We start from the raw sequence: 21,045 nt of genomic DNA on the forward strand, positions 1-21,045 counted from the left end.
CCGATATACTTGAAACTTGCCAGGTATATTGCTGGGGACCCGAGGATGTGCCTTTTCAAGGTTTCATATTAATCGGACAAGTAGTTACCGAGCTATGTCCAAAAAACGATTCAACCAATCAGAGAGCAGCGAGTTATCACGTGTGCCGAACGTGGCGAACAGACTCTGCCTCGGACGGCACATTTGAGAGCGTATTCATTTATTTCACGTTGGCAAACTATGTTGCCGCTATGTTGGCGTTAAACTATGTTTTAAAACTAATTAAAACTAATTTGCGATTCTTTCGCTTTCCTGCGCGTTTGTGCACGCTATGGCGATTTCTTTACCAAACTCCGCAAGCCGTTCGCTTTGGACCAAACCATTTCATGTAAATAGAGGGGGGGGGGGGGGGGATTGTCACCGTACTCGCAAGCCGTTCGCTTTGGACCAAACCATTTCATGTAAATAGAGGGGGGGGGATATAATTTTAGATATAGATATAGTACGGGCATGCCCTAGTATATATAAAGCTGCGACTATGCATACATTATGCGAGACTGTCCCGGACAGGTACAGAATAGTCGTTGCCCATTGCACATGATAAAGAGCAGGGCTTCATGGTTGTGCAAGGACGTAGTGGTTACTTTCACGTCCGCACGCACTGGATATCCAATCAAATCACAGACACAACAACGTGCATTGGATCAGCGGAGTTGATGGTTTGCTGAACATGCCTCTCAATGTCAGGTGTTTTTCCGTTTATGGTTTATGCATACCTGTGTCTAAAACCTGTCATAATCCATAGGCATAGCGTGCTCGGCAAGCGCATACGATAATGACATTTGTTTAATGACTTGGAAATTTATTTGTGATTTGTGATTTGTGATAAGGTAAATGTCAACCTTGACATGTGACCTTTACCTCAAATCGGCAAAATGACACTTCACCTTTGAAAACCCCCTGTTTGGATGTTTTATTTGAGATTCTACCACTTTTAGTCTATGTGGCATGGTAATAGACTGGTATTAGGCAAATACCGACCTTGACCTTAACACATGACCTTGCTCTATAATCACCAAAATGACATTAGGATTGGACTCCTCACCCCCGAAAACTCCTATTTAGACGTTTTGTTTGTGATTCTACTACTCTTAGTACATGAGTGGTTATGATGAGGCCTTTGCCGTGTGGAGGCCATCTTGGATAGGGTGACTATTGAGCTTGTCTCCCGGCTGAATTTGAAATTATATCACCTAAGGTAACTCCAGACAAAACCTCGAAACTTTAGACAAAAGTGCACGATTTTTTGATTGAGGGCCCCTACTATTCAGGAATCTGCTCAATAATGTTGTGGGAACACTCATCGATAAAGTACGTACTATCTATTGGTGGTGCCAATTGCCAGTCTAATGGTGGTGCCAGTTGAACCTTCCACGTTGTAAGGAATTGCAGCTATTAAGGACATGAAAGAATGCAAATTGCAACATAATTGGAGAAGTTCAAGATGTGGAATATTAAAAACAAGAGGTTCGAGTATCACCCCATGTCCCTTAAACCCCATAAATTAACCGATCGGCCTGGTTTCTCAGAATTCCATAGTCCCACAGCTTTATCTCGGAAAGGCCGAGTTCCATGAAGCGCCTCCATTTCATCTTCCGATATATATTTATATAAACTGATCTTTGGACCTGCGTTCTAACAGAGAGTTTGGGGTGCAACACAGACACAGTGGACCGAACGGCCTTTCGTGCACACCGTTTCTTTACATTTCCTTATAGCCTGTACAATACAACAGACGAGCCAGACAATGATCACCGTACATAGTAAAAAAAAAAAAAAGCACGTGCGACCTTTTCGTGCGGAGAAAATATTTTCAAAGGCTGGTTCGGTGAGGAAGAAGAAGAATCGCGCATGCCGTGCGCACGGCATTGTGGGAGGCCTGGCCTGTAGACATGGTGAGTTTTCCTGCTTTTGCTTTGGCGATCATGTTTCCTGCTTTCAGGGGTGAGCAGCGCGTTACTATGGCGTCTTCCGCTGGATTTGCTGGCACCGGATTATGGACGTTTTTTGGCTTTGTTTTGATCTGACTAGTCTAGGCGTTTATGGCTAGGCCGTTAACCGGTTGTTGCGAAGACCTTCGCGGTTAAAGATCCGTGTGGTGGCCTCAAATGTGGTTGGAGCCGACATTCCGACGATGAGGGAACCCTGCGACGCTTCAGGATAAGCGCCGAGGAGTCCGTGGTGGGAATACGATGCAGGCCTCGAGTTTTCTTGTACAAGTTGTACAAATTCAGTCCATTTTGGTTCTTTTAGTCCCATCTCCATCGCATCCGCGGTCGACATGGTGGTGGTCTACAACTACAACCAAGCAATCGGCGTTTGTGTATCTGTGTATCTGTGTGTGTATCTGTGTTTCTGTGTATCTGTGTTTCTGTGTATCTGTGTTTCTGTGTTTCTGTGTATCTGTGTTTCTGTGTATCTGTGTTTCTGTGTATCTGTGTATCTGTGTTTCTGTGTATCTGTGTATTTGTGTGTGTATCTGTGTGTGTGTGTATCTGTGTATCTGTGTTTCTGTGTTTCTGTGTTTCTGTGTTTCTGTGTATCTGTGTATCTGTGTGTGTATCTGTGTATCTGTGTATCTATGTATCTGTGTGTGTATCTGTGTATCTGTGTATCTGTGTATCTGTGTGTGTATCTGTGTTTCTGTGTATCTGTGTATCTGTGTGTGTATCTGTGTTTCTGTGTATCTGTGTATCTGTGTTTCTGTGTTTCTGTGTATCTGTTTTTCTGTGTATCTGTGTGTGTATCTGTGTATCTGTGTATCTGTGTGTGTTTCTGTGTTTCTGTGTATCTGTGTGTGTATCTGTGTTTTTGTGTATCTGTGTTTCTGTGTTTCTGTGTATCTGTGTATCTGTGTTTCTGTGTTTCTGTGTATCTGTTTTTCTGTGTATCTGTGTGTGTATCTGTGTATCTGTGTATCTGTGTGTGTTTCTGTGTTTCTGTGTATCTGTGTGTGTATCTGTGTTTTTGTGTATCTGTGTTTCTGTGTATCTGTGTATCTGTGTTTCTGTGTATCTGTGTTTCTTTGTTTCTGTGTATCTGTTTTTCTGTGTATCTGTGTGTGTATCTGTGTTTCTGTGTTTCTGTGTATCTGTTTTTCTGTGTATCTGTGTGTGTATCTGTGTTTCTGTGTATCTGTTTTTCTGTGTTTCTGTATCTGTGTATCTGTGTGTGTATCTGTGTTTCTGTGTTTCTGTGTATCTGTTTTTCTGTGTATCTGTGTGTGTATCTGTGTTTCTGTGTATCTGTTTTTCTGTGTTTCTGTATCTGTGTATCTGTGTGTGTATCTGTGTGTGTATCTGTTTTTCTGTGTATCTGTGTGTGTATCTGTGTTTCTGTGTTTCTGTGTATCTGTGTTTCTGTGTATCTGTGTTTCTGTGTATCTGTGTTTCTGTGTATCTGTGTATCTGTGTTTCTTTGTTTCTGTGTTTCTGTGTTTCTGTGTATCTGTGTGTGTATCTGTGTTTCTGTGTTTCTGTGTATCTGTGTGTGTATCTGTGTTTTTGTGTATCTGTGTATCTGTGTGTGTATCTGTGTTTCTGTGTATCTGTGTTTCTGTGTATCTGTTTTTCTGTGTATCTGTATCTGTGTATCTGTATCTGTGTATGTCTGTTTCTGTGTATCTGTTTATCTTTGTCTGTTTCTGTGTATCTGTTTTTCTGTGTATCTGTGTGTGTATCTGTGTTTCTGTGTATCTGCGTATCTGTGTATCTGTGTATCTGTGTATCTGTGTGTGTGTATCTGTGTTTCTGTGTATCTGTGTTTCTGCGTATCTGTGTATCTGTGTGTGTATCTGTGTTTTTGTGTATCTGTGTATCTGTGTTTCTGTGTTTCTGTGTATCTGTGTTTCTTTGTTTCTGTGTATCTGTTTTTCTGTGTATCTGTGTGTGTATCTGTGTTTCTGTGTTTCTGTGTTTCTGTGTATCTGTTTTTCTGTGTTTCTGTATCTGTGTATCTGTATCTGTGTATGTCTGTTTCTGTGTATCTGTTTATCTTTGTCTGTTTCTGTGTATCTGTTTTTCTGTGTATCTGTGTTTCTGTGTTTCTGTGTATCTGTTTTTCTGTGTTTCTGTATCTGTGTATCTGTATCTGTGTATGTCTGTTTCTGTGTATCTGTTTATCTTTGTCTGTTTCTGTGTATCTGTTTTTCTGTGTTTCTGTATATGTCTGTTTCTGTGTATCTGTTTATCTTTGTCTGTTTCTGTGTTTCTGTGTATCTGTGTATCTGTGTATTTCTGTATTTGTGTTTCTGTGTATCTGTATCTGTGTATGTCTGTTTCTGTGTATCTGTTTATCTTTGTCTGTTTCTGTGTATCTGTGTATTTGTGTATGTCTGTTTCTGTGTATCTGTGTATCTGTATCTGTGTATGTCTGTTTCTGTGTATCTGTGTATTTGTGTATGTCTGTTTCTGTGTATCTGTGTATCTGTATCTGTGTATCTGTGTATGTCTGTTTCTGTGTATCTGTTTATCTTTGTCTGTTTCTGTGTATCTGTGTATCTGTGTATGTCTGTTTCTGTGTATCTGTTTATCTTTGTCTGTTTCTGTGTATTTGTGTATGTCTGTTTCTGTGTATCTGTGTATGTCTGTTTCTGTGTATCTGTTTATCTTTGTCTGTTTCTGTGTATCTGTGTATTTGTGTATTTGTGTATCTGTGTATCTGTATCTGTGTATTTGTGTATCTGTGTATCTGTATCTGTGTATGTCTGTTTCTGTGTATCTGTTTATCTTTGTCTGTATCTGTGTTTCTGTGTTTCTGTGTATTTGTGTATCTGTGTATCTGTGTATCTGTGTATTTGTGTATTTGTGTATCTGTGTATCTGTATCTGTGTATGTCTGTTTCTGTGTATTTGTGTATCTGTGTTTATGTGTATCTGTTTCTGTGTATCTGTGTTTCTGGTATTCCGGGTACCTGTAAAGCAGTAGGGAAAGGTGTAGTGAACCGTCGTGTATTTTCAGGGTGCCCTGTCCTGATTTGGGAAGGCAACGGCAAACCACGTAGCGTCACCGTTGCCAAGAAACTGCACTCTGGTAGAACAGAATATTCCGTCCGTCCTGCTCATGACGTCGTTAATTTGTGTTGGGTTTTTTTTGTTTCCTTTTGATCCAGGATGTTTTTCTCATGATTCGTCGGCATAAGACCACAATATTCACAGATGCCAAAGAGTCTACCACCATACTGGAACTGAAGAAGATTGTGGAGGGAATTCTGAAACAAGCACCAGAAAATCAAAGGCTTTATAAGGTCGGTGTGGGGGGAAGTGGGGTGGGGGGTAAGGTGAGGAGGTTGATAAACTAATGGTGAGGGTTTGACAGGGGATGGTGAATTTTAATATTGATTGCTTTGTGACTTTTTTAAAGCCTGGTGTTGGCTTAGCGGTTAGGGTGCCGGCTTGGGATCCTCGGATCCTGGGTTCGAATCCCGGTGGATCGCTGAATTAACGCCAGGGGGGTTGACTGAGCCTGTCATCCTTCCGAGGTCGGCAAATTGAGTACCAGCTCGCTGGTAATTCCCTGTGTGTCGCAAGAGGCGACTAACAGGGTTGGCGGCAGGAAGGGCATCCGGCCATAAAAAATTGCTTCAAAAAGGTGACCATGGTGCCCGAAAAAGGCCAACCCCTGCTCTGCGGGGAAAAATGGTCTCTGAAGGTGGTTCATTGCTGTGTGACTTTGTGACGGTGCAGTACTTACATGGCTATGTGCTGCTTTACAGGATGACATGCTTCTGCTAGATGATGACAAGACACTCGGAGATTGTGGTTTTACCAGCCAGACGGCGCGTGCCCAAGCCCCTGCCACTATTGGTTTGACATTTCGCTTTGGAGGTTGGTTGAACTCGTTAAACGGGACAATTTGTAGCTCGCAGTCTGTACTCACCGTCGGTATTCACTATGGCCAGTTGCTTTGAGGAGGGTGGTACGGGCGTTGTGTGGTTAGGGGGTCCTGACCTTACTTATTTTAAAATATCTGGTTGCCGTTGGGCTGTTTTGTGTTCCCTTCTCAGCACTTTCTTCTGATCACATCCCTTATACTGTGTATATTTGTCAACAAGCAAATACCACCCGTTGCTTCACTGACGGCAATACTGAGAGACAGGGAGAGTTTTGAGAGAGAGATAGAGAATGAGAATGAATGAATTGGTAGTTGCACACCGTAAAAAGACGTGTGTGAACGCTGTGGGCACCCGCTGCATGTCTGTCTCAAAATCCCACCCGTCGCCTCCCTGAATATGGAGAAGGAGGGATCTTCTTCTTTTTATGTTTGATGGTGTTTTCAGAGCCGCCAGGCTCGATATACGCCACGTGACCAAACATCGTTTCCTATAAGTATCTCAGGTCCCAGTAGAGTGACACCCTATCCTATGTGGGTATGAATTAAGATGACAGTGCAGAAGGAGGGATCACAGCCTTGCTTAAGCAAATACACTCAGGTATAGGAATCGTTGATTGCTTTAAATTTTTCAGATTTCACTCCAGATTTCGACACTTAGTTACTCCATGAGATTCGATCCTCAAATACAAACACAGATTTTGCTTATACATATACTTTAATTAGTTGTGACAGTCCATCATGGAAAATGGCATCACGTAATGTATGAAATTGCTCCAAGCTCTTAATTTGAAAACCCTAGCACTTACAAAAACGATGTATACAGTGATTCATAGGTATGAAGATCAGGCATTTGATGATGTGAGTGAAGAAAGTGAAAAAAACAATTTGAGAACTTTATCTTTGAGAAACCGTTTCTGCCTGTTCCAAGTCAAGGCATTGTTAAGTAGGTTGAACCAAAATGGTGGCTTAAGACCCCAGAAATGTAACAGAAGGAAGGCTGCCATTGTGGTAAGGTTTGTTTTGGGTTATTGTTGATGTTATTAGGATTAATTACCCTCGCCAGAGGAGAGGGTATTGCATTTGACTCCGTTTGTTTGTTTGTTTGTTTGTTTGTTTGTCTGTTTGTCCGCACAGAATAAATATGATTTTCTCTGCAACCGTTGGTCCGATCGACAGGGAATTTTCACCATAGGTGCAACTCCACCTGCAGAATTTTTTGATGATAATTATGACGTCATAGGTCACGTGGTTCGGCCGCCATCTTGGAAAAACCGAAAAACTTTGCACCTCTATATCTCCGAAAGCGCTGAATAGAAAAAATTGAGACATGGCTCATTGTAAAGAACTCTCCATGGGGAATAAAATATGTTGATGATGATGTCATAGGTGACTCCATTATGATGTCATAATTCGACAAGTACAAAACTTCATCCAATCGAAATGAAATTTCTTGAGCGTCATGTCGGCATAAACTGGTGGAGAAAAAAAATAATGATGGCGTCATCGGTCACGTGGTTCGGTCGCCATCTTGGAAAAACCGAAAAACTTTGCACCTCTATATCTCCGAAAGCGCTGAATAGAAAAAATTGAGACATGGCTCATTGAAAAGAACTCTCCATGGGGAATAAAATATGTTGATGATGATGTCATAGGTGCCTCCATTATGACGTCATAATTCGACAAGTACAAAACTTCATCCGATCCAGATGAAATTTCTTGAGCATAATCTAGGAATAAATTAGTTTAGAAAAAAAAAATGATGAGGTCATCGCTCACGTGGTTTGGCCGCCATATTTGTTTTAACACAAAAGCCTTTAAAAAAACACTGAAAATACATCCTGGCGAGGGTTTGCAATCTCTGATTGCTCTTTTTCTTGTTAATATATGCTTTATTACAATGTTATCATTCTTTTTGTTACTACCCTGTGCTCGCGAAGCGAAAAGCATGGTTATGCGATCGTGTGACATACGTACATACGTACGTGTCTGCATTTGTAAAATTCATCTTCTTAGCAAGCTTTGTTCCGATTGACATGAAATTTTGAACCATAGGAGCGCCTTCTCCTGTAGAATATTTTAGTGATAATTATGACATCATAGGTCACATGGTATGGGCGTTATCTTGGAAAAACCGAAAATATTATCTCCGAAACCGCTCCATGGAGAAAATTGAAATGTGTCTCATTGTAAAGAACTCCGCATGTGGATTAAGTGTTGTTAACGATGACATCATTGGTGCCTTAATTATGACGTCATAATTCGACAAGTACAACGCTTTCTCTGATCATTTTGGAATTTATCGAGCGTGATCTTCGCAACGATTATATTGGAGAATGTAAATGTATGATGTCATCGGTCTCGTGGTCTGGCAGCCATATTAGATCAAAGAATAAAACCCTCAAAAGCAGAAGAGTTGGCTCGCACAAAGTTAACTGCGCAGGGTAAGTATTCCTATGAATGCCATCTGGTTTATTTTGTAATTAGAATGGCATGCCATGGAAGGACCTATCAAGCTGCTCTCTATACACCTTAACATGGTGTGCGTTTAAAACATGGGAATTCTTCACACACACACACACACACACACACACACACACACACACACACACACACACACACACACACACACACACACACACACACACACACACACACACCTCGTCCATTTATAGTAAGATAGATATTCAGTACAGTATATATTTTTGGGTAACTTTTTGGAAATGCCCTTTTATTTTTTATTTTTTTATTGTTATTGTTTAAGGATGACCCTACTCATACAAAACGTTAAAAAATTTAAACTCATTTGATTTAAAAATGTATATTGTAACTCATTCTTTATTATTCCCATATCAAAAATGTATTATTTCACAGAAACAAGACTACATGGTACATGTATTTACATCATAAATTGATTTTAGGTGAACTCAAGCTTACAGTGATCCTTTTTGATTGACAAGTGAAGTCATGTGTTTAGGTACAAAATGCTGCCTCTCCTAGGCAAAGCTACAGCACAAACGCATTAGCATTTTTCCTTGCGTGTTCATATATCACCATGGCCCGACAACCCACCAAAACGAACGCACTTGTGCCAACAAACAAACAGGCCAAAACACAGGCCAAAACACAGGCCAAAACACAGGTCAAACAAAGAAGTCGGACGAGAAGAATGATTGAGACACAGGACACACTGCACATATGTAGTTGTGTGGGAATTTGGGGGTAGCTGGTGGAGGTGTGAGTAGTCTGCCCAATGTTTGTGGGGGATGCTAGCAGGTGATGCTGTATTCGGCAGCTGATAAATAGATACGGTGAAAGCCTGGTGTTGGCTTAGCGGTTAGGGTGCAGGCTTGGGATCCTAGGACGTGGTAGATCCGGTGAAGCGTTTTCATTGTGTAACAGCTCTGATGATGCTGCATTCAGCAGCTGGTAATATATGCGGTAAAGTTTTCATTTTGTACAGCAGCTGGTGGGACATGCTGCTCAGCTAGGTTTATAGTGTGACTGGTGGGGCATGCCATGCAGCCTGCTCACAGCGCGGTGAAAATATATTTATGTGGCCACGAAAACCGCGAATAGGCGGGGCATAGTGCCTTGAATATAGAAGCAGGTTGCATTTTATCAACCGCGAATACAAATGTTGGAACTGCTATTGTTGGGTTTTACAACGTTGACCTTCACACTGTTCGACTTTCACACCGTTCGATTCGACCTTCACACCGTTCGATTCGACCTTCACACCGTTCGATTCGACCTTCACACCGTTCGATTCGACCTTCACACCGTTCGATTCGACCTTCACACCGTTCGATTCGACCTTCACACCGTTCGATTCGACCTTCACACCGTTCGATTCGACCTTCACACCGTTCGATTCGACCTTCACACCGTTCGATTCGACCTTCACACCGTTCGATTCGACCTTCACACCGTTCGATTCGACCTTCACACCGTTCGATTCGACCTTCACACCGTTCGATTCGACCTTCACACCGTTCGATTCGACCTTCACACCGTTCGATTCGACCTTCACACCGTTCGATTCGACCTTCACACCGTTCGATTCGACCTTCACACCGTTCGATTCGACCTTCACACCGTTCGATTCGACCTTCACACCGTTCGATTCGACCTTCACACCGTTCGATTCGACCTTCACACCGTTCGATTCGACCTTCACACCGTTCGATTCGACCTTCACACCGTTCGATTCGACCTTCACACCGTTCGATTCGACCTTCACACCGTTCGATTCGACCTTCACACCGTTCAATTCGACCTTCACACCGTTCGATTCGACCTTCACACCGTTCGATTCGACCTTCACACCGTTCGATTCGACCTTCACACCGTTCGATTCGACCTTCACACCGTTCGATTCGACCTTCACACCGTTCGATTCGACCTTCACACCGTTCGATTCGACCTTCACACCGTTCGATTCGACCTTCACACCGTTCGATTCGACCTTCACACCGTTCGATTCGACCTTCACACCGTTCGATTCGACCTTCACACCGTTCGATTCGACCTTCACACCGTTCGATTCGACCTTCACACCGTTCGATTCGACCTTCACACCGTTCGATTCGACCTTCACACCGTTCGATTCGACCTTCACACCGTTCGATTCGACCTTCACACCGTTCGATTCGACCTTCACACCGTTCGATTCGACCTTCACACCGTTCGATTCGACCTTCACACCGTTCGATTCGACCTTCACACCGTTCGATTCGACCTTCACACCGTTCGATTCGACCTTCACACCGTTCGATTCGACCTTCACACCGTTCGATTCGACCTTCACACCGTTCGATTCGACCTTCACACCGTTCGATTCGACCTTCACACCGTTCGATTCGACCTTCACACCGTTCGATTCGACCTTCACACCGTTCGATTCGACCTTCACACCGTTCGATTCGACCTTCACACCGTTCGATTCGACCTTCACACCGTTCGATTCGACCTTCACACCGTTCGATTCGACCTTCACACCGTTCGATTCGACCTTCACACCGTTCGATTCGACCTTCACACCGTTCGATTCGACCTTCACACCGTTCGATTCGACCTTTACACCGTTTGACCTTCACACCGTTTGACCTTCACACCGTTTGACCTTCACACCGTTTGACCTTCACACCGTTTGACCTTCACACCGTTTGACCTTCACACCGTTTGACCTTCACACCGTTTGGCCTTCACACCGTTTGACCTTCACACCGTTTGGCCTTCACACCGTTTGGCCTTCACACCGTTTGGCCTTCACACCGTTTGGCCTTCACACCGTTTGGCCTTCACACCGTTTGGCCTTCACACCGTTTGGCCTTCACACCGTTTGGCCTTCACACCGTTTGGCCTTCACACCGTTTGGCCTTCACACCGTTTGGCCTTCACACCGTTCGACCGTTACACCGTTCGACCGTTACACCGTTCGACCGTTACACCGTTCGACCGTTACACCGTTCGACCGTTACACCGTTCGACCGTTACACCGTTCGACCTTTACACCGTTCGACCTTTACACCGTTCGACCTTTACACCGTTCGACCTTTACACCGTTCGACCTTTACACCGTTCGACCTTTACACCGTTCGACCTTTACACCGTTCGACCTTTACACCGTTCGACCTTTACACTGTTCGACCTTTACACCGTTCAACCTTTATATTATACCTCTAGTCCTCTACATTATACCTTTTGACTTTTACATTGTACCTTTTGACCTTTATATTATACCTTTCGACCTTCATATTATACCTTTAGACCTTTACACCTTTAGACCTTTACACCTTTTGACCATTTGACCGTTACTTTTTAGACCATTTAGTTTCGACTTTTCATCTACTATATAAGAGAGATGTCTCTGTCTGTCTGTCTGTGGGTCACCATTTTTCTCAGAGATGGCTGAACGAATATTCGTCAAACTTTCAGAGGTTCATCAGTGAGTGCCTGGGAGTGTGTTAGGCAAAAAAAAAAAGATCGTTTTTTTGGAGTAAAAAAAAAAGAAAAAAAAAAGAAGCTCGATAGTGCCGAAGCCTTTTTAAATTAATGACAGTTATATACAAGTACACATTCGCATAAATAAATACAAAACAATCACCAGACATTTGAATACAAATAAATCAAACAATTCCGGAAGTGTGCGAAGTTGGTAGTATGGCTTCTTCTTCTTCTTCCTGATCGGCATCACACTTTACTCAGAAACGTGATGAACGCCACATTCACAAACCAGCATATATATGAACCCCTTTCCTCTCCTGCCTCCCCCTCCTCTCCCACTCTCCTGCCCACCCCTCCCATTCCCCCCCTCCCTCCGCTTCCCCCTCTCCCCCCTCCCCTTCTCTCCTCCCCTCCCCCATCCCCCCTTCCCCCCATTTTCCCCCTTCGCGCCTCTCCCCCCTCCCCCCTGCCCTTCCCTTCTCCCCCCCGCCTGGCAACGCCAGGTACTTCTGCTAGTTTGCAATAAACGACCTTTTATTTCGTACATTCTTCGATTTGTTTTCCACACAAAACAAGTCCCCATGAGGATCTGCAGTTGTCTAATTGCTTTTTTCTTGTTTGAAAATGTTTGGATATTGTTTTTAAAAAGTGTGTTCACATTGCGTCTCATTGGACAGGATTCGTAGAGATGGTTATTTCAGCTCTTTGCACTATTTCATCTTCTGAATGGTGTTGGCTTAACAATTAAGGTTGCTGGCTTAATATCTTTATTGAGTTCAAGCCCCTGTTGTGCTGTTGAATGAACACAAGGTGGGTTGACTCGACCTGTCATCCTTCCGAAGCCAGCAAACTGAGTACCAGCTTATTTGTAGCAGGGACACCGCATTAGTGGCACAGCCTCGCTTCCAGAAATTGATGCAACCAGCAGCCACAGGCTGCATACGAATCAAAAACAACAACAACGTCATTGCCTTTATACAAGTGATGTTTGATTGATAACCTAGTTTAAGGTTTGTAACTGTTGCTTTAGCTGGATGGTATTTCCTTCTTTGCTGATTTGTTTCCACATTGTGCTAATGTTCATAGAGGAGGAATGGGAAGGCCTGCGTGTGGAACCTTATTCATCCCCTCCTGAACTTCCTGACGTTATGAAGCCACAAGATGCAGGAGGAAATGCCAACGAGCAAACTGTGCAATGAATTGTGGGACGAGAGCAGAAATTGAAAGCTATAACCCTTTTACCCACCCACACCCCCACTCCCCCCCCCCCCTCCCTCGCCTTCCCAAAATCTAGCTTTTGCTGTCTTCAAATGCAACCTCATTTTTCCACCGTAGTTTTCACCTTGATGCACTCATTTGGTTTAATGTTTTCATCTATTCTTTATGCATCTTCCACCTACCAAGAATAAACTTTGGGAAAAAATATTTTGATGTGAGCACCGTTTGTCCCCCAAGGACCCCAGGTAGTGCTATCGCTGGGCCTCTCCTGGCCTTTAAAAAGCGAGTTTGCACCGTGATGGCAGGGGGGCTCAGCACGGACAGGTGCACACTCTATCGTAGTTTGGCTGGATGGATGCACGCTTCACTCGACTAGAAACTGTAACCGAAGGTCTGTTTGTTTATTTGTGTGTTTGTCCGTTTATGGCAACGTGTGCTATATTGTGAGCAGCAGAGGGAGAGCATATTTTGCGATGAAACAGTCAGGATGAACGATTTGTGACTGATTAAACACATTGTTGTAATCACTTGATGCACACAGGAACACCCTATTTTGTTTAGCAGCATGTGCCTCAGACGCATCATGCAGCTGATTGGGTGGTGTTTTATTCTAATTTTTATTTAATTATTTTCACACAAATGTCATGCTTTGTCTATAGCGCCATGATGGATGTAACCCCCTGATACCGATTATGCATCCGTTGTACTAATGTCATCCTTTTGCTTGGGGAATTAAAGTACGGTACAACGTACCTGCCTTACTTGCGGGATATTGCAGCTTGGTGTTTGTCTGTTTTTCTTCTTTTGTATGTGTTTACAATTCATTTGGCATGTTTACACCAATCGTTTTTGCTTTTTAAGGGTTGACGAGATGGCCTACCTGGAGGTACGCACACACATCTGAGCTGTCTATCCTGGGTAAGAATCTCGACCGAGCTATAAACTGTCATCCTGGTGTTTCACAGGCAGGGTGATTCATCAGTGTGTGTGCCACCCCTCGATGGGCGTCAAACCGGCGTCCTGTTAAAGACCCGACTGTGTCCTTCGCGAAGAGTAACCGAGTATTCGCGGGCACCATGGCCCAAAAAAGTCAAAATTCCTGCCCTAACCAGTCGGGCGAACTGCATTAACGAGGTCATTCTCCCAGGAATGATGCAAGTGTGGCTGTGCATCCTCTGGGCAATGATGCTGCAAGTGTGGCTGTGCATCCTCTGGGCAATGATGCTGTGAGTGTGGCTGTGCATCCTCTGGGCAATGATGCTGTGAGTGGCTGTGCATCCTCTGGGCAATGATGCTGTGAGTGGCTGTGCATCCTCTGGGCAATGATGCTGCGAGTGTGGCTGTGCATCCTCTGGGCAATGATGCTGCAAGTGTGGCTGTGCATCCTCTGGACCATGATGCTGTGAGTGTGGCTGTGCATCCTCTGGACCATGATGCTGTGAGTGTGGCTGTGCATCCTCTGGACAATGATGCTGTGAGTGTGGCTGTGCATCCTCTGGACAATGATGCTGTGAGTGTGGCTGTGCATCCTCTGGGCAATGATGCTGTGAGTGGCTGTGCATCCTCTGGGCAATGATGCTGCGAGTGTGGCTGTGCATCCTCTGGGCAATGATGCTGCAAGTGTGGCTGTGCATCCTCTGGACCATGATGCTGTGAGTGTGGCTGTGCATCCTCTGGACCATGATGCTGTGAGTGTGGCTGTGCATCCTCTGGGCAATGATGCTGCGAGTGTGCCTGTGCATCCTCTGGACAATGATGCTGTGAGTGGCTGTGCATCCTCTGGACCATGATGCTGTGAGTGTGGCTGTGCATCCTCTGGGCAATGATGCTGTGAGTGTGGCTGTGCATCCTCTGGGCAATGATGCTGTGAGTGTGGCTGTGCATCCTCTGGACAATGATGCTGTGAGTGTGGCTGTGCATCCTCTGGGCAATGATGCTGCAAGTGTGGCTGTGCATCCTCTGAACAATGATGCTGTGAGTGTGGCTGTGCATCCTCTGGGCAATGATGCTGTGAGTGGCTGTGCATCCTCTGGACAATGATGCTGTGAGTGTGGCTGTGCATCCTCTAGGCAATGATGCTGCGAGTGTGGCTGTGCATCCTCTGGGCAATGATGCTGCGAGTGTGGCTTTGCATCCTCTGGGCAATGATGCTGTGAGTGTGGCTGTGCATCCTCTGGACAATGATGCTGTGAGTGTGTGTGGCTGTGCATCCTCTGGACAATGATGCTGTGAGTGTGGCTGTGCATCCTCTGGACAATGATGCTGTGAGTGTGGCTGTGCATCCTCTGGACCATGATGCTGTGAGTGGCTGTGCATCCTCTGGACAATGATGCTGTGAGTGTGGCTGTGCAGCCTCTGGACAATGATGCTGTGAGTGTGGCAGTGCATCCTCTGGACAATGATGCTGTGAGTGTGGCTGTGCATCCTCTGGACAATGATGCTGCGAGTGTGGCTGTGCATCCTCTGGACAATGATGCTGTGAGTGTGGCTGTGCATCCTCTGGACAATGATGCTGCGAGTGGCTGTGCATCCTCTGGACAATGATGCTGCGAGTGGCTGTGCATCCTCTGGACAATGATGCTGCATAGCGATGTCCGGATACCATGCTTAGATTGTTATTTGAAATGAAATTTCAAATTCCATTTAATGAGCATAATTATCACTGCGATTGCATCATTTCCTTCCCCATCTTGTGTTCTTTATTAACTTCGCCAGAGGAGATGGTATTGCATATGCGTCCGTTTGTTATTTGCGAAAATCGGAGATTAAACTGTCTGTCTGTATGTCAGTCGCGTACAGGTCACAATTTTCAACCGATCTTCACGAAACTTCACCAAATGGTAGAGTTGGTCATAAGCAAGAAGCCTATTGTTTTTGGGATCAAAGGTCAACAGGTCAACATAGGCCAAAGGTCACCAACTTTTTCGAATTTCTAAAATCCTCAATTTTTATCCGATGGACTTGAAATTTGAAGAGGATTTGCATATCTGGTCACTGAATTCAACCACCAAGTATTTTTGAGTTCAACATCGGCCAAAAGGTCAACATAGGCCAAATTTCTAAAATCCGATTGACTTTCATCTGACAAGTACAAAACTTCATGGTTTCGCCGCCATGTTTGTTTTAACTAAAAATCACTAAAAACACGTCTTGGCGAGTGTCTGCAATCTCTGATTGCTCTTTCTTGTTTGCATTTAGGTGTATGAGCTTTTAAAACATCTTGATGTGCTTGGAGTATAGACATTTCTATATTCAGATGGCACTTTTTTCTGTTGCTTCCACAAATTGCTCTCTTGGAAGATTGAAGATTCTCTTGGAAGGCAAATCCAACTGAAGGCAATCTCAGTTCCTTCCACCAAGCTCGGAACAAGTGTTTGTCTACCCTCAGGAGTGCCAGGAAGCACTATCTCTCCACACTCAAGATTGAACTCTCAAACCTGTCTCCTTCCTCCAAATCCTGGTGGCATCTGGTCAAATCCGTTTCTGGTGTTTGTTCCCCCTCCATCCCCTCCCTTACCTCAAATGGCCACACAGTTGACATCGCACGTGACAAAGCCGAATGCCTCAACTCTGTGTTTGCCTCAAAATCTTTAGTCCCAAACCCATCTCTCTCTGTTCCCACCTTTCCCAGTCGAACCCAACTGCTCCTGGACTCTGTGTCCTTCTCTCCTGACAAGGTGGAGAAGTTTTTGTCAAATCTCGACTCTGATTCTGCAACTGGACCAGACGGCATCAGCCCACGGGTCCTAAAATCCTGCTCTGCCGCTCTATCTCACCCTCTCTCTGTTCTTTTCACCCTCTATTTTACTCAAGGTCATCTGCCAGCATCTTGGAAATCAACAAACATTACCGCTTTACACAAAAAGGTGCAAAAACAGATCCTTGCAACTGCAGACCAATCAGCCTGCTTCCAATTATCAGCAAGGTCATGGAATCCATCATTGCTTCGGATATCAAATCCTTCCTCTTCTCCAATGGCTTGATCCCTGATCATCAATTTGGATTCAGACCAGGTCATTCTACTCTGGACATGATGCTTCTGCTGTCTCAACAATGGATGGAGGTCCTCAATGCCAAACAGGAAATCAGAGCTGTCTCACTTGACATATCACGTGCCTTCGATACGGTCTGGCACCCAGCTCTGCTCACCAAACTCTCCTCCTGTGGTATCCATGGAAATCTCCACTCATGGCTTGCGGACTTCCTCTCTGGTCGTAGGCAACGTGTGGCCCTGAATGGATTTCTCTCATCTCCCCTTCCTGTTCTGGCTGGAGTTCCCCAAGGTAGTGTTCTGGGCCCTGTGCTATTTCTGGTCTTCATCAATGATCTCTCCGACTCTCTGGAAAATCCTCTCTATCTCTTTGCTGATGACTCCACTATCTGCCACTCTATTCCTCAGATCGTCAGTCTGCAGCCTCCTCACTCTCTGCAGACCTGGACAAAATCACAGACTGGTCAAACAAGTGGAACATGTCTTTCAATCCTGACGAATCTCACACTCTTACAATGTCTCTCCGAAAAGATCGACTGGACAACCCTCCCATCTACTTTCTCAACAATCCTCTCCAAGAAGTTCTGTCGCTCAAGCTTTTGGGTCTCACGATCTGCCATGATCTTTCTTGGGATAACCACATTTCCAAGCTGGCCTCCAAAGCCAGTCGCCGACTGGACATCCTCTGTCGTGCGAAGTCCTTCCTTGGCACACCTGAGCTCCTCACCACATACAAGGCTTTCATCCGCAGGTCAATGGAATACTGTTCCCCCCTCTGGGCTGGTGCTCCTGCCTCACACCTAGCTCGGCTTCACGCCGTTGAAACCAAAGCTTTCAGAATCGTTGGAATCTCCTGCGATGAAGTTAACTCCGAGGGCCTTTCACTCACCGCAGGCAGGTTGGTGGTCTTTCTGTCTTCTACCGACTCCTCTCCGGCCTTGCTCCCCCAGCTCTCTCTGTGCTCTGTCGCACAAGATCTGCCTGCAACCCTCATGGTTAAACTGCCAAAATCTAGGCTCTCTGCTCACCTTCACTCTTTCATTCCCCATTTCTCCCGCCTCTGGAACAAACTCCCCCACTCCCTTCAATCCCACTCCTCCCTCCAGGTCTTTAAAACAGCGGTCCACCACCATCTCGTATCTTCCCCCATCCAAAACCTTGATCTTTTCTACCCCCGCTAATTCACCCGAGATACACTTTTTTTTTTTGGGAAATTACAACTTCTTTCCTGGAAGTCCTTGCAGTGTTCATATGTTTTATACCTCTCCCACCTACCCCCAAACCCTCCCCCTCCCACATTTCTCCCGATGTCCCTGCTCTCAAATGTTGTGTTTGTGTCCTTCCCCCTCTCTCCCCATCTTGTCTACCGCTCCCCTTATTTTTTGTGTTTTATGTGTCGGTTTGACTTTTTGTGTGATTAATGTTAGCTCTTTCACGAGCCTCGATCTTGTATACAAAAAAAAAAAAAAAAAAGACTTGCCAAATGTCTCGAGCTTGAGCAATTTGGCCTTTTTGTTCAAATCGCATTCCTTCAATCTCTTGATTATTATTTTCACTCCCTCCCTTCCCCCCCCCCCCCCCCCCCATCTCCTCATCCCCTATCCATTAGTGTTGAAAAGGTACAACATGAGCATTCCTCTCCCCACTTTCTCGAGAAAAGTAATTTGTGTCGCAAATTATTCCTTTTATGGCATCTGAATTCAAACTGTTCAGAAAAAGCTGCAGCGAATACAAATACGTATTATTCTGATAACAAAAGAAACAACCAGAATTGTTTCTAACATTAGGTTTCCTTTCCCAATAATACTTCGTCTTGAATATGGACTGCATCAGCGGCACAGCATACAGGGGGCACTGCATCAGCGGCACTGTCTACAGGGGGCAATTATGCAAACCAGCAGCCAGTACTGCAAATTAATGAAGTAGTATGGCAGATAGGTGCAGGAATTGTGCCTTTGATGATACAAGCATGGCATTTGGCACACAGTCAGAGTATGTCCGAAGAAACATATTTGACTATAGTATAGACATTCCCCTCCTCGTCACAGCATACTGTGACAACAATGGCGGCCATTTTTCAAAAAAGGACAAATCTGAGATGGCCCTATAGCCAAATATCTTTCTTAGGACATACTCGGACTGTGTGCCAACTCTCGTGCTTGTATCATCAAAGGCACAATTCTCTTAAAATATTTCACCTATCTGCCGTACTAAAAATTGGGCGCCATTTTTATTGGACACATCTGTGATGACTCGACAACAAACAGGCATTTTAAGGCCATTTTCCCTGCGAGAGCAGGGGATAGCCTTGCGGTCCCCATGACAATCTTCTCCATTTTGCCATATTTTCTGCATCTCCCCTTGTTAGACCCCTTGCCCGCGTTTCTTCTTCGACCATCTTTAGCCAAGTCTTTCTCAGTCTTCCCCGTCCTCTACTTCCTTCTACATTCATTTCCATCACTTCTCAACCAGTCACTTTCATCCTTCCTCAACACATGACCAAACCATCTCAACCTGTTCCTCTTCACAGCATCAATCACAGGCTCCATTCCCATCATCTTTCGCAATTCATCATTTGTCTTCCTCTCTCTCAACGATACTCCACACATCCACCGAACCATTCGCATTTCCACCCTTTCCAGCCTTCGTTGCTGCTCTACGTTCATTACCCATGTCTCGCTCCCATAAATCATAACACTTCTCACACATGCAGCATACACCTTTCCTTTCAGCTTCAACAACACTCCCCTCCTCGTCAGCACGCCACTCAGTTCCAGAAACTTCTTCCATGCACATCTCACTCGAGCAACCGTTGCCGAGTCTGATCCACCTTCTCCATTCAGCATGTCTCCTAGGTAACAAAATGTTTTCACACCTTCCAGCTTCACGCCATCTCCAAGATCCAACTCAACATTTCCTCCATCTGCAGCTCCCTCTGTGCACACCTTACACTTGAATGTAGCTGCCACACTGGTTAATGACCCTCTCAAACCACTACATTTTTGATGAACCCACTCAGCGCACATTGTACATTGAATGGAGTTCACTCCGACACCCTTCCTGCACACAGCACACGGCCACTTCCCAGTTCTTTCCACCTCACCACATGCTTTACCACTTGCCATCACCTTCGTTTTTCCGATATTCACCTTCAGATCTTTTGTCTCCATACATTCCTTCCACTTGTTCATCTTCTCCTTCAGTCCATCCATACTTTCTGCAATCAACACCAGATCATCTGCATACAACAACTCCCACGGTAAACCCTCCTTTACGTTCCGAGCCAGCACCTCCATCACAGCTACAAATAGTAGTGGACTTAGTACCGACCCCTGATGCACTCCCACCTTCACCTCAAACTCACCACTGTTCCCGTCCTTCGTCCTTACAGCTGTGCGCGCTCTTTTGTACTGTGATGCGCTGTGATGACTCTAATAGTCAGAATATTTAACTGTGCACCAAATACCATGCTTGTATGATTCAAACAACAGTTTATAGCCGGTGTAGCCGGTGTTGTGAATGAACGCGTACGTATTATGTTGAAAAACCAGATTTTGCTGGATCCTTTGAGAATTCCAAGCTTTGACGCACCAAATCACTCGATGGAGGCCGCCATCTTGCGGATGCGGAAGTATGCATAAAAAATTGCCAAAAAGTTAAATAGGAGTTTGTTTCACCCATCTTTGTTTGATTCACAGTCTTATGCACCTCTGATTTGTAAATAAAATACATTAAGACCAACCTCGTTCCCTGGGCCCTGGTTATCTTCAACGAAAATCTTCACCAAACACAGGAACCAATGAGATTCGAGCATTTGATAAAATATTTCAAAAAATCTTTTTACCACATTTCGGAGGCTGAAAACGACGTCAAATATTCTAAAATTGACGAAGAATTATTTTTTAGAAATCTCGCGGCCGTAGGGGTTAGTTTTTCACGGCCGGAAATATCCGAAGTTGAGACGGAATTCACCGAATTAATCACGAAGTAAATTTTATAAATTTTAATCTCATCCAGAAT

General features: G+C 44.6%; 2 protein-coding genes across 4 annotated transcripts in view; one reads left to right on the forward strand and one right to left on the reverse strand.

The window, feature by feature from the left end:
* Positions 1 to 21,045, reverse strand: part of LOC144891816 (uncharacterized) — a 1,036,251-nt gene that overhangs the window by 930,313 nt on the left and 84,893 nt on the right. The gene's annotated exons all lie outside the window — the stretch shown is intronic.
* Positions 1,846 to 13,811, forward strand: ELOB (elongin B). 3 transcript variants are annotated; one of them, XM_068113552.2, is made up of 4 exons: positions 1,846 to 1,934; positions 5,149 to 5,283; positions 5,752 to 5,863; positions 12,903 to 13,811. In XM_068113552.2, the coding sequence occupies exons 1-4, from the start codon at positions 1,932 to 1,934 to the stop codon at positions 13,013 to 13,015; spliced, it is 363 nt and encodes a 120-aa protein (XP_067969653.1). In that variant the 5' UTR covers positions 1,846 to 1,931; the 3' UTR covers positions 13,016 to 13,811. The 3 variants fall into 3 exon arrangements, with proteins under 3 accessions (XP_067969653.1, XP_078632586.1, XP_078632587.1); XM_078776460.1 differs by having other exon boundaries at positions 1,928 to 1,983; XM_078776461.1 differs by lacking the exon at positions 1,846 to 1,934 and adding an exon at positions 1,986 to 2,220.

Source organism: Myxine glutinosa, chromosome 4 (assembly GCF_964187855.1).
Source record: "Myxine glutinosa chromosome 4, kmMyxGlut1.1, whole genome shotgun sequence".
Lineage (NCBI taxonomy): Eukaryota > Metazoa > Chordata > Myxini > Myxiniformes > Myxinidae > Myxine > Myxine glutinosa.

Bases quoted from the DNA above. Each gene is read 5' to 3' on its own strand.
- ELOB (XM_068113552.2), top strand. The intron at 5,284-5,751 runs GTCGGTGTGGGG...GCTGCTTTACAG, and splicing joins AAAATCAAAGGCTTTATAAG to GATGACATGCTTCTGCTAGA. The intron at 5,864-12,902 runs GTTGGTTGAACT...TAATGTTCATAG, and splicing joins TTTGACATTTCGCTTTGGAG to AGGAGGAATGGGAAGGCCTG.